We start from the raw sequence: 17,250 nt of genomic DNA on the forward strand, positions 1-17,250 counted from the left end.
TAGGCTTGGCTGTCCTGGACTCGCTCTGTAGACCAGGCTGGCCTCGAACTCACAGCCTGCTTCTGCCTGCCTCGGCCTTCCGAGTGCTGGGATTAAGGGTGTGCACCATGATGCCTGGCTTCTTATTTTTATTTTTAATTTGTTCCCTTTACATCCTGATTGTAGCCCCTCATTGTCTGCCAGTCCCACTCTCCCTCCCTCATTCCCCCTTCCCCCTTCCCTAGTCTTCAGATAGGGTAGCTCTCCTCCCCTAACATCTGACCTCAGCCTATCAGGTCTTATCTGGACTGCCTGTATCCTCTTCCTCTGTAGCCTGGCAAGGTCGCTCTGCTAAGGGGAAGGGAATTAATGTGTGGGGGCCAGAGTCCATGTCAGAAGTAGTCCTCACTACCCATATTATGGGTCCCACAAGGAGACTGTGCTGCCTATCCGAGCAGAGGGTCTGTAGCCTCACTATGCGTGGTCCGTGGTTGGTGCAGCAGTCTCTGCAGCACACTCTTCCTCTGCCCACCATCTGCTTTCTTAATGATGATCGCTTTTGTCCAGGGTAAGATAAGCCTCAAAATAGTTTAATTTGCATTTCTTTGATAGCTAATGAAGTTGAACACTTTAAAACTATGATTAGCCATTAACATATATATTTTTTCTGAAAAATGTCTATTTAGGTATTTGGACCTTTTATTGATTGATAGGGTTTTTGTGGTTAACTTCTGTAATCATTTACATATTTTAGATATTGATCTTTTGCCTGAAGTACAGCTGGAGAATATTTTATTCCATTCTGTAGGCTCTCTTGATAGCATCTTTGCTATGCCGAATGTTTTAATTTCATGCAACTATATTTGCCAATTCTTTCTTTCTTTAAAGAGTCATTGGTTGAAAGTCCGTCTTTCTTAGTGATGGCCACTTTGTCCGGGGGGAGATGAATCTCAAGGTAGTTTCTTATTCTCCTCAAGTTGGGACCTTTCAAGCCTTTTCGCTTGGCAGAAGATGTCTCTCTGGTGGAGTATTGAAAAACTGCTTTCTCTTAGTGGCAATTTAAGAGATGAGGGAAGATTAGGGCTAAAATGTAAATATTCACAGCTAGAAAATATGGTAACCTGGTGATGTACTCAAAATCACTAAGTTAAAAAAGAAATGATTAGTGGTAATGTAGTAAATTAAAAGATGTTTGAACACAATCCACAGCATATACTTAGGATTGCTATTTAGCAACAATGGGTAAATACTAAAGAAATTTTGAAATGGTGTCATGAAAAATAACATCTCACTGTCAAAATTCTTTGGTTTTAAAAAGAAAATCAATCACCAGAAAGATTGGTCAACATATAGTATAGTGTTGTACAGTAACTCTCTTTTCTTTTAAGTGATGTCAAATCAAACCTCAGTCACTGAATTTCTCCTCCTGGGAGTGACAGACGTACAAGAATTAAACCCTATCCTCTTTGCTATTTTCTTCACCATCTACTTTGTCAATATAACCTGGAATGGCGCCATCCTGATGATCATCGTTTCAGATCCAAGACTCCACTCACCCATGTACTTCTTCCTGGGAAACCTAGCATGTCTGGATGTCTGCTTTTCCACCGTCACAGTGCCGAAGATGCTGGAGAACTTCCTCTCTGAGAGCAAAGCAATTTCCTTTTTGGGATGCATAACTCAGCTTCACTTCTTCCACTTCCTGGGTAGCACAGAGGCCCTGTTGCTGCCAGTGATGGCATTCGATCGCTTCATAGCTATCTGCAAGCCGCTCCACTACTCTGTCATCATGAATCACCAGGTCTGTATCCTAATGGCTGTTACTATCTGGGTCATTGGCTTTTTACATGCCTTGCTTCACTCTGTAATGACATCTCATTTGCGCTTCTGTGGTCCCAATCGTATCCACCATTTCTTCTGTGATGTTAAACCATTGTTGGATCTGGCCTGTGGAAACACTAAGCTCAACCTTTGGCTGCTCAATTCGGTAACGGGCACCATTGCCCTCAGTCCCTTTTTCCTGACATTTCTCTCCTACTTCTACATCATCAGCTATCTTTTCCTCAAGACCCGGTCTTGCAGCATGCTCCACAAAGCACTGTCGACTTGTGCCTCTCACTTCATGGTTGTCCTACTGTTCTATGCTCCTGTTCTTTTCATCTATATCCGTCCTACCTCAGGCAGCTCTCTGGATCAGGACCGAATTGTTGCCATCATGTACAGTGTGGTCACTCCTGCCCTCAATCCACTCATCTACACCTTGAGAAACAATGAAGTGAGGAGAGCATTGACTAGGAAGGTGAGGCGATGGCTCTGACTTGAAGACATCTAAAGACCTCTTCTGAGGCATAAGTAACCATGCAATGAATAAGTTTAGAAACAGCTATGCTTCTCAATTTTGTGAATGTATACCATTGAGAAAATTGGACAATGGAAAATATAAAGGAAATGTGTCTGGTGGTATGAAGTGATATTTTCTCATGCAACACAAGGGAAACTTGAACATGTATTGCTGTGGTTACAGAATCCTGCCCCTGAATTTGTCTAAAAAAGTTATTTATCTTGGCTTATCTTAGATATATTCTAATATTTTAACATATATATTTAAGTTTACAAATATGTGTGTACCATCCATTTTTAAGATAAATAGAGAGCACTTGTTTGTTTATCTGTTTCATCCCTCTTGGTTAACACACATTAGTGAAGAGAATAAAATTGTTATGCATTTTACATTTTATTAAAGCAGAGTCTTTTCTCACACAGTATATCCTGACTACAGTTCCCCTTTCCTCTAGTCCTCCCAGGTCCACTCTATCTCCCTCCTTTGAAGACCCACTCTCTTTTTGTGTTTTTAATAAAAAAGAACAGACTTCTAAGAGAAAACAACCAAACGAGGTAATAAAATATAATAAAAAACAAAAATTGTCACACTGAAGCTGGACAAGGGGATCCAGCAGAAGGAAAAATACTCCAAGAGAAGTCACAGGAGTCAGAGACTTACTCATTCACACACTCAAGAGTCCCATAAAAATACTAAACTGAAGGCTGTGGTATCTATGGAGAGGACTTAACGCAGACTGTGTGGGCCTTGCACTTGCTGCTTCAGTCTCTGTGAGTTTGTATGAGCCTTGCTTAGTTGACTTAGAGGGACTTGTTCTGGTGCCCTTCATCCCCTCTGCATCTTTTGCTTCCTCTTCCAAGTGATTCTGTGAGCTCTGAGTGATGGGATTTGATGGATCCATCCCACTTAAAGCTGTGCATTTCAAGGACTCTCTCCCTGTGTAATATCTGTGTGTGGGTCTCTGCCTCTGTCCCTGTCTTCAGCAGAATGAAGGTTCTGTAATGATGACTCCTCAGGCACTTATCTATGAGAACAGCACGGTATCATTAGGAGTCACTTTATTGATAGCATGCATTCATTCATTCATTCATTCATTTATTCATCCAGACCAGTAATGTTTGCTTTTTGCCCTAGATCACTGATCTATCCAGTCTTTGGTTCTTGGTCACCAAAGCAGTGTCAGGTATGTGTTCTGTCTCATGGAGCAGACTTAAGTCAAATCAGACAGTAGTTGGCTACTCCCACAAATTCTATGCCACTATTGCCATAGCACATCTTGCAGCCAGGAAAGATTTTAGTTCAAAGGTTTTGTGGCTGGTTTGTTGTTTATGTTTGTCTTTTGGTAGCCCACAGAGTACCTTCCTGCACTAAGGACACTAAAACATGAGGTGAAGGTTCCATGGAGGCACCAACTGGACTCCTCACTGTTCAGTAAGTGGTGTGGGTGTTGTTCCTGACAATGAGGCTTGTGTCAGCCTGTGGAGAGCAGCCATTGTTTTAGCTACAGCCTGGGTTGCTCACAGATTTCCATGGGGCCCCCTTGGCCAAAAGCTCAACTGACTACAACTCAGTCCCACTGCTAAAATCCTTGATTGGTAATAAGAGAAGGTCTCTTGATATTCTCTCTCCCTCATTACTAGGAGGCCTCATTACATTGCCTTCATATGCTTTTGCAAGTTTCCACTGCCCTGGGCTTCCATACCCTCCCTCACATGCCCCTCAGTCCAGGCGTCTTCTCTCACATTCCCTCCCTCAACATGGTTTTTCTTCCCTCTCCTCACAGGATACCACAAAATGTATTATATTTTTCCTCACAGGGAGAACCATGTGTTTCCCCCCAAGTCCCTTCCTGTATGCCTAACCTCTATGAGTTTACAGAGGTAGCTTGGTTATTATTTACTTAATTGCTAATATCTGTGAACAAGTGAATGCACACCGTATTGATGTGTCTTGGTCTGGTTTACCTCACTGAGGAGGATTTTTATTTCTGTGGTTGCATCCCTTTGCCTGCACATTTCACAGTGTGTTTTTTTTTTAACACAGCTAAGTAGATAGACCACCTTTTTCTTTATCAAATTTTCTGTTGAGGAACATCTAGGTTGTTTCTAGTTTTGGTGTATTAAGATTAGAGCAACAATGAACATAGATGAGCAAACCCCCTGTAGTGGGGTGGAGCATCCTTTGGGTATATGCCCTAGAGTAGTTTATCTGGATCTTGAGGTAGATTGAATCCCAGTTTGTTGAGGATTCACCATATTTATTTCCATAGCTGCTGAACTACTTTGCACTCCCACCAGCAATGAAGGAGGGTTCTCCTTGCTCCATATCCCTGCCAGCATGACATGTCACTTGTGTTATTGATCTTAGCCATTACGACAGTTGTAAGATGGAATCTCAAAGTAGTCACTTTGATTTTCATTTTCCTGATGGCTAAGGATGTGAACATTTCTTTTTTTCCTTGTTATTTTTTTTTAATGTTTATTCACTTATTCATTTCACATCCCGAATGCACCCCCACCACCTTCTCTTCTCCTGGTCCCACCCTCCTACACTCTATCCCTTTCTTTCCTCCCCTTATTCTCAGACAGGAAGCCCCCTCACATATCAGCCCACCCTAGTACACCAGGTCACGTCAGGACTGAACACATTCTCTGCCGTTGAAGCCGTGTAAGGCAGCCCCACTAGGGGGAAGTGATCCAAATCAGGCAACAGAGTCCATGTCAGAAGCAGCCTCCGCTTCACTTGCTAGGGGAGGACCAAGCTTCCCATTCTCTCAGTCATTGGAGATTCCTCTTTTGAGGTTTTTCAATTTATATCTGTATCCCATTTTATTTTTGTTTTTATTCTTTTTGCCTTTAAAATTATATATATTTTATTAGTTTATTCATATTACATCTCAATTGTTATCCCATCCCTTGTATCCTCCCATTCCTCCCTCCCTCCCACTTTCACCCTATTCCCCTCCCCTATGTCTGTGACTGAGGGGGACCTCCTCCCCCTGTATATGCTCATAGGGTATCAAGTCTCTTCTTGGTAGCCTGCTATTCTTCCTCTGAGTGCCACTAGGCCTCTCCTTCCAGGGGACGTGGTCAAATATGGGACACCAGAGTTCGAGTGAAAGTCAGACCCCACTCTCTACTCAACTGTGGAAGAATGTCCTGTCCATTGGCTAGATCTGGGTAGGGGTTCAAAGTTTACTGCATGTATTGTCCTTGGTTGGTGCTATAGTTTGAGCAGGACCCCTGGGCCCAGATCTGCCCATCATAATGTTCTTCTTGTAGGTTTCTAGAACGCTCTGGATCCTTCTATTTCCCCATCCTCCCATGCTTCTCTCACCTAGAGTCCCAACAGGATGTCCTCCCCTCTGTCCCACTTTCCTGGGAAGTGAAGACTTTCCTGGGACATGCCCCTTGGGCTAGTGTCCACATGTAAGTGAGTATATATCATTTGTCTCTGCTTCTGGGTTATTATGGTTTCTAGTTCAATCCGTTTGTCCACGAATTTCAGGAATTCCTTGTTTTTAATAGCTGAGTAGTATTCCATAGTGTAAATGTACCACAATTTCTTTATCCATTCTTCTATTGAGAGACACTTAGGCTGTTTCCATGTTCTGGCTATTATGAATAAGGCTGCTATGAACATGGTTGAGCATATGTCCTTGTTGTGTGGTGGAACATCTTTTGGGTATATTCCAAGGAGTGGAATAGCTGGGTCTTGAGGAAGCCTTATTCACAGTTTTCTGAGATAGTGCTAAATAGATTTCCAAAGTGGTTGTACTAGTTTGCATTCCCACCAGTAATGAAGGAATGTTTCTCTTTCTCCACATCCTTGCCAGCATGTGGTGTCGCTTGAATTTTTTATCTTAGCCATTCTGATGGGTGTAAGATCAACTTCCTGAACAGAGCACCAACAGCCCAGGCATTAAGGTCAACAATTAATAAATGTATATCATTTTTAAAAATTGGATTATTTGGTTTTTGATATCTAATTTCTTGGGTTCTTTGTGTATTTTGGATACATACATGTCTTTCAAAAATTTCTTTAATTCTTTTAGACATGTAAACATTGTTTTAATGTAATGATCTTACAAATAAAAATACCACACATCTATATTAAAGTAACCATTCAATCAAACACATGGCCAATCCCAGATTCTATATAGACAAGATCTCAATGAACTTCTGTGTAGGCAGAGTCGCCATTTTAAAACCATGGAGCTTTGTTTAGGGTTTTAGACTTTTGCTACCAATTACATTTTATTCCCTTATCCAACACACACACACACACACACACACACACACACACACACACACACACACACGCACGCAACAAGAGGGTGTCTCTTGTCCAATGTGTAGTCTCGACATGTTTATAAAAAACGTCAGTGGGTTTGTATCAGTGTCTTCTATTTTATATCATTGATCTAACTGTCTTTTTCTGTGTCAATAATTTTATTCTTATGAATCTGTAGTATAACTTGAAATTAAGTATGTATGTATCTCCCGCACTGTCATTTTCTTCATAGAATTGCTTTGTCCATTATGCATCTTTTGTGGCTCAATATTCCTTTTAAAATGTTTTCCTATTTCTGTGAATAAATGTTTTGGAACTTTGATTTGATTTGATGTGAATTGCACTAAATATATCATTTTCTTTTTACAGTATTAATTCTTATAATCCATTCACATGATAACTCTTTCCACTTTCTAGTGTTAACTGTTTCCTTCAGGTATCTGAAAGATAAACAATAGCCTTGTTTATTTAATTAAAAATTAGATTAAATGACTATTCTTAGTAGTCATTTTATTTCTGTTTGTAAAATACAGCAGGAAAAAAATCTAGATTTTTTTCATATTTCTAAGGCAAAGTTAGAACTTTCTATTGAATTTATATATTAAGCATAATGAACACTAACTATAATTTTTGTACAACTATGATTAACGTAGTATGCACTGTTAATTTTATGTTATTAACACAGAAAAAACCCTAAAACTTTATCTTGTCATAGTAAAATGGCTATAGAATTGTAATAAAGGACTTAGGTAGTGACAATGTAAGAACTAGATAGAATATTGTATATCTTATATATGTATTGAAATATCACAATGTGCTCCATAAATGTACACAATTATTACATAGTAACAGATTAAAATTTTTAAAGTGCAAGACTCTGAGGGAGAAAAGTAGGTATTTCAAGAACTTCTCCAACAGGAAGTTCACGAGTGCATGTCTACTGAATGAACTTCTAGTGCACATAAAGTTAGCCTTTGAACATTGCTTTAATTGAGTTATAATTTTAGTTTCTGTTATTGGAATGAGTAATAATAAAATATACATTTTAAAGGTCCTTTTCTACATGGAGTGAAGTCATTTAAACTTACTGACTTGGTTTTAGCATAGAAAGGAAAGTCACGTTAATGGTGACAGTTCTTCCTTCATGAATTAACCTCACCAAGTGCGTTGGATTTGTACATGACACAAATCATAATCTAGCAGTGTCTGACCTTATGGTTTGTCCTATTCTCAGAGATCAAGAAGGAATATAGCTAATTTCACTACAATGATTAAATTTCTTCTCATGGGGTTTTACAGAAAGCCTGAGGTAGGAATTGTATGTAATACAATTTTCTTCACTTTAGACTTGGTGGTTTTAACAGGCAATGTCTTCATTATTACTGTTGTTTATATGGAGTACAGTCTCTGTTCATGTATGCGTTTCTTCTTGAAACATCTCTTCTCCTTGAATCTCTGCTGCGTTTCTGTGACTGTGCGAAACTCCATCTGCAGCTCATTCACACACAATGCCTGTATTTATTTCCCTGTTGGAATGCACACTGCACGGTTTTGCATTCACAATCTATAGTTACGCTGCAAGGGCCATACTCACAGTCACATGGCTGTGTTTCTGTCGCTGTGTGCAACAAAGTCATCATAGATGTCAGCGCATGTATACGTGGAGTGTTAGTTATCTGGGCCAGTGTGATCATCTTGGGAGTCACGCACACAGCTGTGACATTCTCCATCTGCTCTATGGGCCCAATGCCAGTCACCAGGTCTTTGATTTCCTCTAGGTCTTAAAACTCTCTTTTTCCCAATGATTATGCCAGTGAGACTGGGATCATTGGTGTCCTCTCATTGCTTGAACTTTTCTACTTTATCTATTCATTTTACCTATGTGCATATTCTCTCCTGTGCTAAGGACGCCATCTGTGGATGGCGTCTTTTCTGCTTGTTTATTCCACATATCTCTAGTCATCTTGTTTATCCCTACTATTGTCTTTGAGTTTCTAAATCCACAGCCAGAATCCCCAGCAGCATTAGACCTTAAACTTACTGTTTTTCATACTTTTCTTTCCCCAGCACTCAATCCAGAAATCTACAGGCTGAGAAAGAAGGCCATAAAGGTAGCCCTAAGGAATATTTTTTTTAAAAAGAAAGATTAGCTCTTTTTTTTTAAAATCCATTATTTCCTCTTTGGGAGCCGCATCAAGATATATTGGGGAAACAACAGAATCAATGGCTGTATTATGTTATAATATGTTAAAGCTAGAACAAGGCCAGTCGGATGGGCCAGTGGGTAAAGACACTTGCAACCAACTCTGACAATCTGAACTAAATCCCTGAGATCCAGATGGTGGAAGAAGAGAAACAACTCTGGAAGCTTGTCCTCTGATCTACACATGGTGTAGTTAATGTACACACACACACACACACACACACACACACACACACACACACACACACGATTCTTCATTTATAAAGAGGAACAAAATTATGTTGTTTGCATGAAAACCTAGCCTAGCAGTTAGAAATAAGCATATAGGATGGGTTAAGAAAGTGTCATTTGTGGTTCCTAGATTATGTCTACATTTTATGAAGATATAGAAAATCATGCATGTATTTATGACATGAAATAGAAGCAAAACTATGTAGGCTCTGGATTCTGGAGGAAGCAGAAGGAATGATGGAAGGACACGGAGAAGAAAGAATAGAAGCATAGGAACGTATAGGGTAGAGGAAGTTCACTGGGTGTCACCTACTTAAGTGAAAAGGTCCTTATGTGGGTTAATACCAACCCGGTGAATAAATAGCATTGGGAAAGAATGTAAGGAAAATATCCATGAGTTAAGGAGAGCTAGAAATTAGAGCCAACTGTGACTGATTAACTCATTATACAAAAAAATAACTTGAAATAACTTTGACTTTAACATAGGAAATGTAAAGTTGTTTATGTAACAAATGGAAAAGTTACAACATTTGGAGCACTAAAGCAAAAATAAACGTGAGGAGGCCCATGCTAAAAAATGTTATTAAAACCTTCAAGATGGTGTCTACAAAGCTGTAAGCCAAGCTGGGAGCTTAGGTTATGTGGTTCATAGGGAAGGCTTCCATGTAGCTTGTGAAAATGGAGGAACATAGAGGAGTCACCCTAGATTATGTCCTCCTTTTGTAGGTGGGGAAAAGTAGCCTGTTTATTTTCATAGCCACTCAGTAACAGGGGACACGACCCTTGGGGTTTCTATCTCTACAGACCTGTCTCATTAAAACACCAGCAGAATTGCTGATGGCAAAGGGGCTTCTGGCGATGAAATGGAGGCTAGAGCCACAACATGAGCCACCACTTAAAACATTTTACAATCTGTGCAATGTTTGTACATAAACCTGAGAATCTTTGTTACTTGTGGTCTGAACAATCAGCCAGGTCAGAGAATGCATTAGGAATAAACTTGGAAGTTTCCTATATTTTCTGTTTTTTTAGGGGGTGGCCTGTCTGTTTGCAACATTAAATATCAATACCCAGGGTTCAGGGTTGGTTTTCTGTCTTGAGATGGACTCTTCACTGTGTGTGAGGATTGGGAGGGATGTTTGGTTTCTGCTTTGTCTTACCGCCTCTCATCTCATCACCGTGGTTACTTAAACACCCGCTAAAGTCAACCTGAAGTCCCCAGATATTGAAAGGGCTGAACAATGATCACTATCATTGACCAACTGCCTTATTTCCTTAAAAAATAGGCAAACAAGTTGGTTTTTGCTATATATTTTTAGAACTGTTTTGTTTTGTGGTCCAGAGACTCATAAATAACCTTGGTCACAGGGATTGAATTTTTAGCAAGAGTGTCTGTTGTGTTTATAAATATGCACGACTCGCAGAAAAACTGCCCTGAGTTGTTGAAGGCAGCCCTTCCGAGAGCTACGCCATCACGTTGCAGCTTGTCCCCCCGCTGTAAAGCTTAGAATCCCCTGGGATTCTCACAGTTTTTCTCAAGTTCATTAATTTAGTTCTTCAAGTGCACAAATTGTTTTCTTCACTCAGTGACTTCTCACACATTGATTCCCTTCAATAGGAGTCACCTCAGTTGACGGAGACCAGCTCCGCGAACGTCTTGAGTACAGGCGGGCTACTGCTCTGGTGGCAAGTAGCCTTAAGAAACGGGCGGACTATTGCTCCGGTGGCAAGTAGCAATGGTTTATTTTTTAAGTACAGCTTTTATACTATTTTAGAATAGCATATTCTGGCTTGGAGCGTAACATTAGTTATTCATTAACATTATCAATAACAAACCTGGTTCTCATACCTATTAGACTAAACACGTTCTGGGAATCAGTCAAGGGAGAAAATTTCACTAACAAGAAAGAAGATAACTATAAGCCTTCCCTCACCTTGAACCAATAACTGTTTTAACTTTATCAAGAAGTTCACAAGGAGCTACTGCCAAGACTTCTGGGAGCAGAGCCAGAGCCACCCAACCCTTCCAGGAGGGGCAGCCCCTGAGCTCTTCCCCAAAATCCTTAGTTAACCCTTTCAGGCCGATACTAAGTAGCAGTTCTCCTCACTCATTGTCAGCCTCTGTCTAACTCCAATGCAGCTTGCGGGGTCCTTTAGTGCTGCCCAGCAACACGGGCCCTCCACACACTGATTTGGATTTCTATTTTATGTACACAGAGAGAATCCAAGGCCTCTTTAAATTAACAGAACCAGAAGAAGCTGCTTCTCATAGCTATGTCTGCTCTGGTCAGTGTATTCCAGGGAGGTAATTCAGGTGCTTTCCTAATGCTGAGGAGAAAAGCAATTTTTAAAAAGCTACCTGTTATTTGTAATGTCTGAGTATACAATTAAATAGAAATCCTTTTGCAACTAATTTACTCAGATTCCTCAAAAACTAACACTTATTGAATAGCATTGTTATTTTGATTATGCAAGTAAAATGAAAAATATTTATTTCTTTAGAAGAAAACAAGACTTTATTTGATAGGAAGGAAAACCGTGATTTAATTTTATTAAGCAGAAACAGCCTTAAAATGAGGAGAGCTGAGCATTTCTGGAAACTTGGTGTATGTTTGTTGATTTAACGCAGCCTGACATTTGGGATCATAAAACACAAGAGGGTTACTTGCCATGATCTCATTAGTGGTGCTAGAAGACAGACAAGTAAATCTCCTCAATATTTGAAGAATGAGCTTAAACAGGTAACAGAGAAGACAAGATTTCAAGGAGACTAAATCCGTAGGTGTTTGTAGCTCCTCCTGATGAAATGAGGGAGGGAATTCTGGGTTCACAGAGGCAGAGATTTTCCTCATTCAAATACTCTGATCTCGAAAAGGTTTTCTTTAGTCTCAGCATAACCATGAGTAGGAAATGCCATAAAGTACAATTTATAATGCAAAAAGTGTCTTGGGCCAGAACAGCAGCACGACTATAACCCCAACACTGAAGAAATGGAGGGAGAAGACTGCTTGAGTCACTGTGAGTACATTTTGAAACTTTCTCAAAAACAACTTAGGAACATGTTTCTAAAGTTCTCCATGGCTCAGATTATTGGAAGACATTAACCCATCATTTACTACAGCACTGAAAGATGTTATGAACACATCTGGTCAGAATCTTGAGATTAATGTGGTCATGATTCCTAACTCATCTGGCTTGATGCTGTTTCTTACATCATCTGGCTCAGTCATAAATAAGAAACAAAATCAGTGCAAAGACGTTTGTTTCTACTTCTTATCCATTCTTAAGATGAGGTAGCGTTGCTGTGTGATAAAGCTGTGTATACTTTCTATGAACTCTGTGGCTGAAACAGATCGATACATTCCTACTTTCTTCAACTTAAAACCCTTCAAGAGTGTTCTTACTTTCCAGAGGCTGTCTGCCTGGTGGGATATTTTAAATGCTGTTCCCTGTTAGAGACAACTAAAGAGATGAAAAGAAGATTGGATAAAAATATAGATATGCACAGCTAAAGAATGGTAGGGTGGTACTTGCTCTGCATCTCAATAAAAATACATTATTAATGGAAAATATACTAAATTAAAAGATGTTTGAATAGGAATATACAATGGAAATTTAGACTTAATACTTAATGGGCTGATAGGCAAATATATAAGATCTTTGTAAGATTTTTGTGGGTCATAGAAAACTACTTTCACAGAATGTGCTTGGGTTGGCAAGAATATTATTGCCTAGAAAGACATGAAGGTTCGTGTTCCACAAATTATGCTATCTTTTCTTTTTAAGTGTTATTGAATCAAACCTCAGTCACTGAATTTATCCTCTTGGGGGTGACAGACGTACAAGAATTAGATCCTATTCTCTTCGCCATGTTCCTTACCATCTACTTTGTCAATATAACCTGGAATGGCGCCATCCTGATGATCATCGTTTCAGATCCAAGACTCCACTCACCCATGTACTTCTTCCTGGGAAACCTAGCATGTCTGGATGTCTGCTTTTCCAACGTGACAGTGCCGAAGATGCTGGAGAACTTCCTCTCTGCGAGCAGAGCAATTTCCTTTTTGGGATGCCTAACTCAGCTTCACTTCTTCCACTTCCTGGGTAGCACAGAGGCCCTGTTGCTGCCAGTGATGGCATTCGATCGCTTCATAGCTATCTGCAAGCCGCTCCACTACTCTGTGATCATGAATCACCAGGTCTGTGTCCAGGTGGCTGTCACTATCTGGGTCATTCCTTTCCTTTATGCCCTGCTTCACTCTGTAATGACATCTCGTTTGAACTTTTGTGGTTCCAACCACATCCATCATTTTTTCTGTGATGTTAAGCCACTATTAGAGCTGGCCTGTGGAAACACTGACCTCAACAGGTGGCTGCTTAATACTCTTACAGGGACCGCTGCCATTGGCCTCTTCTTCCTGACATTTCTCTCCTACTTCTACATCATCACCCATCTGTTCCTCAAGACCCGGTCTTGCAGCTCCACAAAGCACTGTCGACTTGTGCCTCTCACTTCATGGTTGTCATTATTTTCTATGCTCCTGTTCTCTTCATCTATATCAATCCTGCTTCAGGGATCTCCCTGGAAAAGGACAGGGTCATTGCTGTCGTGTACACTGTGGTCACTACTGCGCTCGATCCACTTATCTATACTCTGAGGAATAAGGAAGTGAGGGGTGCTCTGAAAAGGAAAATCACAGTACAGCTTTGACTTGAAGAAATCTAGTAAATCATCCTGAAATATTAAAACACAAACAACTAAGTGCAAAGTTAGTTGACTCTGCAATTGTTTATGATCGATATAACAAAGATGACCAGGTAAAGAGAATAAATATATGAGAAAATATGGCTCAGTTGGTTTTCTAATTGCATCTTTGTGTAAAAGGGAAATCAAAACAAACCAGGTACTCATTATAAAATGCCAATGATTAATTTGTTTGTGAGATAAACATTGATGAAACTGACTTTGAATCCTGTTATATGCATTTGAATGTAAAATCAAGTATGCACATAGTTGAGAGCAGACAAAAGAACTTTTATTAAGTACTGCCATTTTGACATCAGACTCCATTTTATCTAAGATGTCCAACTCCCTCTCCAAGCAACGTTAGTTCCCCAAAAACATAATGCCTGTTCCTAACAACAGAAAGGACAAGTGAATTTGATTAGTTGGGCAAAACCACTTACATCCAATGTCAGCTGACAATGGTGGAACACTTGGGAAAGTCCCTGCTCCCCAAGTTCTGATTGGTAAAAATTATAACTGTAACTTGGCCCAGATTCCTGCAGGTTTTGTGCTTATAAACCCTGTTTCAGCCACTATTCTGGACTGATGGAAGAAACAAGGCTCCCTGAGTGCTTGTCTGGTGGCCTTGATAGATCAGTGACTTTGCTTAAGTGGCGAGAATAATAAAAGACTTTGCTGTTGCACACAAGCCCACGGGTGTTTTCTCTTCCCTTCTTCATGGTGCACAATGGACACGGTGTAACAAAATATCACCAGACTTTTTACCTCTTTAGACTCTGGACTGTTCAATCCATCTACAGAAGCATGTAAATTATGTTTGATTCTTTTTGAGTTACGCACTTCCTGAGATACTTCCGCACCACCTTGTTATTTTATTAGTTGATTGAATATAACATAAGCAAAACAATTCTATTTCTGGACTTAAAATTTGAATTTATTTATAGAAGCATCCATTTATAAATTGTCTAACAAAATATTGGATTATCATTACCAAGTAACTAAAGTAAAGAACTGTTCTTTGGTTTATAAGTATTTTATTGTCCTCTGTACTAGATATTTTGAATGTCTTCATTTTAGTTAATAAAGATATTTTATTTGAGATCACTGCTCTTTCGAAGTATAAAATACTTTTGGGAATGTTGTATTCTGTGATATTAAATTATTCTCTTTTATTCATAAGTATAAAAAGTTTTGTTATAAACCCCAAATTTAAAAAATGGTAGTTTTAAAAGATAATATATTTCTCAATAGTTGTTATATAATTGCATTTACGTAGTTCCTTTACATATAACTTTCTTTTTTTTCACCCTAATCCTGTGATGAACAACTGATGGCCTTTGAAGCCCTTAAACTTGAGAATTTTTATATTACTACCCCTTCCTTCCCAGTGAGAAAACACTATTCTTTCTGATCGCCCTTATCTAGAATGTAGGCACAAGACCTAGGGTACAGCATTAGGTGCTGCAGCTGGAGACACCAGCTTACAAAAATACTGCAGGAAAGAAGACCCTAAACAGCAGAGTCACTTCCACCACGGTTGGTGGCTTAGGTGCTCAGCTTTGGAAAGCAGTCTCTTGGAGTCCAGAATCCAGTCCCTGAATCAGTGGAATCACAATTATCATCTGAGTCCAGTTATGTCAGCATCATGGTCTGTGCTGGGCCAATTATGGCCTTGGGCTCCTCTCTTCCAAGCTTGGTTACCTGCCTTCCAAAGAGATCCTGTGAGGTACCCGGCATTCTTTAATAATCCTGTTTAATTTAATATGAAAAATAAAATAAGAGATAGCTTCAAATCTGGTATAATACAAGAGAGAGGGAGAGAGAGAGAGAGAGAGAGAGAGAGAGAGAGAGAGAGAGAGAGAGAGAGAGAGAGGAGAGAGCTAATATATAAGTAGTTTTATAACTTAATAAATCCATGGGGTGGTAATGCTGTTAATGGCCAAGGGGAGCTGAAAGAAGCCTGAGTTTCAATGAGATGTCTTAAATTCATTTTCCACATGTTATATTAAACCTCACTCAGGATAATTTATATACTTAAAATGAAGTGAATCTTCCCCTCAATTGGACTGTGCAGGCATATCTTGTTCCCCTTACTTGCTTCTATGTCCTGTCACACTTCTCCACTAAAACACATTGGCTGCATCACTACACTGACACGAACTTAAAGTGTTGCTATTGTAAACATTTCACTTGTTTTGTAAAAGTGAAACAAAAGCATAATTTTTGTCCATGTTTTACTCTCATAAACAGATGCTGGCCTGAATTTTTTAAAAAGTGAGTTGGAAGGCACCCTGCCTTTCACCTGGCTTTACTTTTTTCAGTTCTATTTTTTCAATTATTTCTTTTAATTTTTTGAGATTTATAATATAATTACATCTTTTCTCCAATTCCATTCCTCCCTCCAAACCAGCCCTATACCCCACTCTGGACCCAAAATTACTAAACAGAAATTGCAGGGATAAACAATTCGTAAGGCTTTTGTGTGGTTCATTTATTGCTTTGGGGATACGCTGTTCACTTCTTAATGTTTTTCATGTTTACAGAGTCTTTACTGAAGGATAGGGATTTGCCTGCAGAGGACATGAACATGCACAAACACCGCCTCGGACGAACACTTGGACATGACACTCTCATGACAGTTTGAGTTCAAGGGAACTAATGTGTACAGTACTTTCTCTGAAATACTTACTATTGATTTGGTCCTCTTTTTTGTGTGAGCACATGAATGTCACAAGCCTCCGTTTCCATCTATTCTATTCTATTCTATTTTTCCTCCCTAGGGAGATCCATCTTTCCCATATGGATCATATGGATTGTAGCTCACTTATCATTGACTTCAGTAACATCCACATATAAATGAATACATGCCACACCATATTTGTCATTTTGGGTCTAAATTATGTTACTGGGGATTTTTTTCTAGCTCCATCCATTCACCTGTAAATTTCATGATGTAATTTTTAATGACTGAGAAGCATTCTGTGAGAGATGAAATCTTGCCCGACCTCACTTCATCCTATTCAGAGTGTTAATAATTAAAGCCAAATATCAGTAATACCTAAAGCACTTCTGCTTCAGCCGTCTGGCCGTCTTCTTATTCTCATGCCCACTGCAGCACTTGTGCTGTGCTTGTTTCCAGCACACTTTATTTTATTTAACAACGTTTACAAATAACAGGAGTGAGGTACTGATGACTTAACTCAGTGTACTCTGATGGTTCTGTTTTATTATTAGTTCCTTATCTCTTGCTGTACCAAACTTATAAATTAAACATCATAAGGTAGTGGATATACTGAAAGGCATACTATGTACCGGGTCCAGACCCGAAAGCTCATACTCATGAAGATTTATGGTAAAGGGAACATATATCCATTGCTGGTGGGAGGTCAAACTTGTATAGCTACTATGAAAATCAGTGTTGTGGTTCCTCAGGAAGTTGGGACTAGATATACCTCA

General features: G+C 39.5%; 1 protein-coding gene and 1 pseudogene across 2 annotated transcripts; both read left to right on the top strand.

Annotated features, from left to right (window-relative positions):
- Positions 1-1,369: 1,369 nt before the first annotated feature.
- On the top strand, positions 1,370-2,296 carry LOC311580573 (olfactory receptor 12D1-like; the record flags this gene model as incomplete). The annotated part of the gene is made up of 1 exon (XM_084752216.1): positions 1,370-2,296. One exon carries the CDS (start codon positions 1,370-1,372, stop codon positions 2,294-2,296), a length of 927 nt encoding a protein of 308 aa, XP_084608342.1.
- A 9,025-nt stretch (positions 2,297-11,321) lies between these two features.
- LOC311581846 (olfactory receptor 12D1-like) lies at positions 11,322-13,859 on the top strand (annotated as a pseudogene). The gene is made up of 2 exons: positions 11,322-11,352; positions 12,834-13,859. The product of its transcript is annotated as an olfactory receptor 12D1-like (transcript).
- The last annotated feature ends 3,391 nt before the right edge of the window (positions 13,860-17,250 follow it).

This window comes from Acomys minous, assembly GCF_964271855.1.
Source record: "Acomys minous genome assembly, chromosome: 13".
Classification (NCBI taxonomy): domain Eukaryota; kingdom Metazoa; phylum Chordata; class Mammalia; order Rodentia; family Muridae; genus Acomys; species Acomys minous.